The following is a 1,507-nucleotide window of genomic DNA, read 5'->3' as shown; positions in this document are numbered from 1 at the left end:
TAAGGTATCATTAAAAACATAAAAATAATAATTTTAATAATTAGAAATAATTCGTGGAGGATATGACTCTAACCACTCCGAAAATCTGAGTTAATGCTTTGTTACAAAACTGATACTCAAAGAATTTGAAAATTAAGAAGAATTTGCCTGTATTGTAAACTGATTTATTTTCTGCCACCATACCTACAATTTTATTTTTAAGTGAAAATTGAGAACTTACTTGTTAGATCTTCTGGCACTCCTACATTACTGTTAAGAAAATTGGACGGGTCATCAGGAGATCTTTTCTCAATATCTGAATAAAATTCAAGCAAATAGCATAGTATTTATAATGGAGAAAATATCACAATGATGAAATATAAACATGAGCTTTTATACAGTGTTTAAGTACTCGGGTCGTTGCAAGAAAGATTTGCAAGGATATTTTTTACTTCAGACTCATAAGAGTCAATTCAAATCAAATAAATATACTCTATTCTTATTTTCTTTCTAAAGGATTCCAACTAATAAAGGAGTATACATACTTATTAAATTTTAATATTAATTTTCGTTTATCTTACTCCGATTTTAGTTACAACAAAGCTTAACGCAGATCAATTTAATTTTTTTTAATGCTTCTAATATTAAGTCTATTTTAATTCATATTTGAAATCTAAATTGCACATTCTTTTTCAATACATACGAACTACAAAAAAATGCAGTGTAAGTTTGAATATCATCATTTTCCATTACATCAAAAATAGCAGATAATTAAATTTTAGCTGTTGGTTTATATTACCTGTCAAAGTAGCAGCACTTGGTGATTTTTACATGTTCAAACTATCATTTTAATAAANTGTAAGTTTGAATATCATCATTTTCCATTACATCAAAAATAGCAGATAATTAAATTTTAGCTGTTGGTTTATATTACCTGTCAAAGTAGCAGTACTTGGTGATTCCGTAACTGATATTTTAATGCCGTTGTTACTCTTCCAATGACTGAAAATTATAACATTTTTAAAAATAATCTATTTAATTAACCAATTATAATTGATCTGAAGCTCACATCATTATTTTTTACTTACTTAATGATTTCTCGTATCAGTTCTAATCTCTCAGCATATCTACTTCCAGTTGTTTCCGATATGACATCGGCCAATTCATTGGTGACAAGAATGGACTCCTTATATTTTTCTTGCTTAGATCTAGCCACCACTTTTGGTTTTGAGCATATTTTTATTTCTGTGGGGTATGAACTCATGTCATTCTCAAAGACTCTGTGATGTTTTATATTATAGCTCGTTGTCCATCGTTTATTGACTAAATTTTCCTCGTATAGACTCATTCCTAATGCCAGCCTTACGGAAAAGATATGTTTGCAGGGCAGTAACATATAGACTCGTAGAAGTTACAATCACATCTTTCTTGAGATACTCGATGTAAGATCCCTTCATACGAGTAATAGAACTGTCCGTCGACTTCCGTTACTACAGTGCTCTCGACCTCTTTCATATTCTTTAAAATG

At 29.5% G+C, this 1,507-nt stretch overlaps 1 protein-coding gene across 1 annotated transcript; it reads right to left on the bottom strand.

Moving 5' to 3' along the window:
- Positions 1–84: 84 nt before the first annotated feature.
- LOC122274078 (uncharacterized) lies at positions 85–1,495 on the bottom strand. Its single transcript, XM_043058025.2, has 3 exons — positions 1,068–1,495; positions 914–981; positions 85–295 (listed from the first exon to the last, which is right to left on the bottom strand). Exons 1-3 carry the CDS (start codon positions 1,373–1,375, stop codon positions 198–200), a joined length of 474 nt encoding a protein of 157 aa, XP_042913959.2. The 5' UTR covers positions 1,376–1,495; the 3' UTR covers positions 85–197.
- Between the last annotated feature and the right edge of the window lie 12 nt (positions 1,496–1,507).

The sequence above is a fragment of the Parasteatoda tepidariorum genome, unplaced genomic scaffold (assembly GCF_043381705.1).
Source record: "Parasteatoda tepidariorum isolate YZ-2023 unplaced genomic scaffold, CAS_Ptep_4.0 HiC_scaffold_18691, whole genome shotgun sequence".
NCBI lineage: Eukaryota > Metazoa > Arthropoda > Arachnida > Araneae > Theridiidae > Parasteatoda > Parasteatoda tepidariorum.
This window is presented reverse-complemented; position numbering and strand designations above follow the sequence as displayed.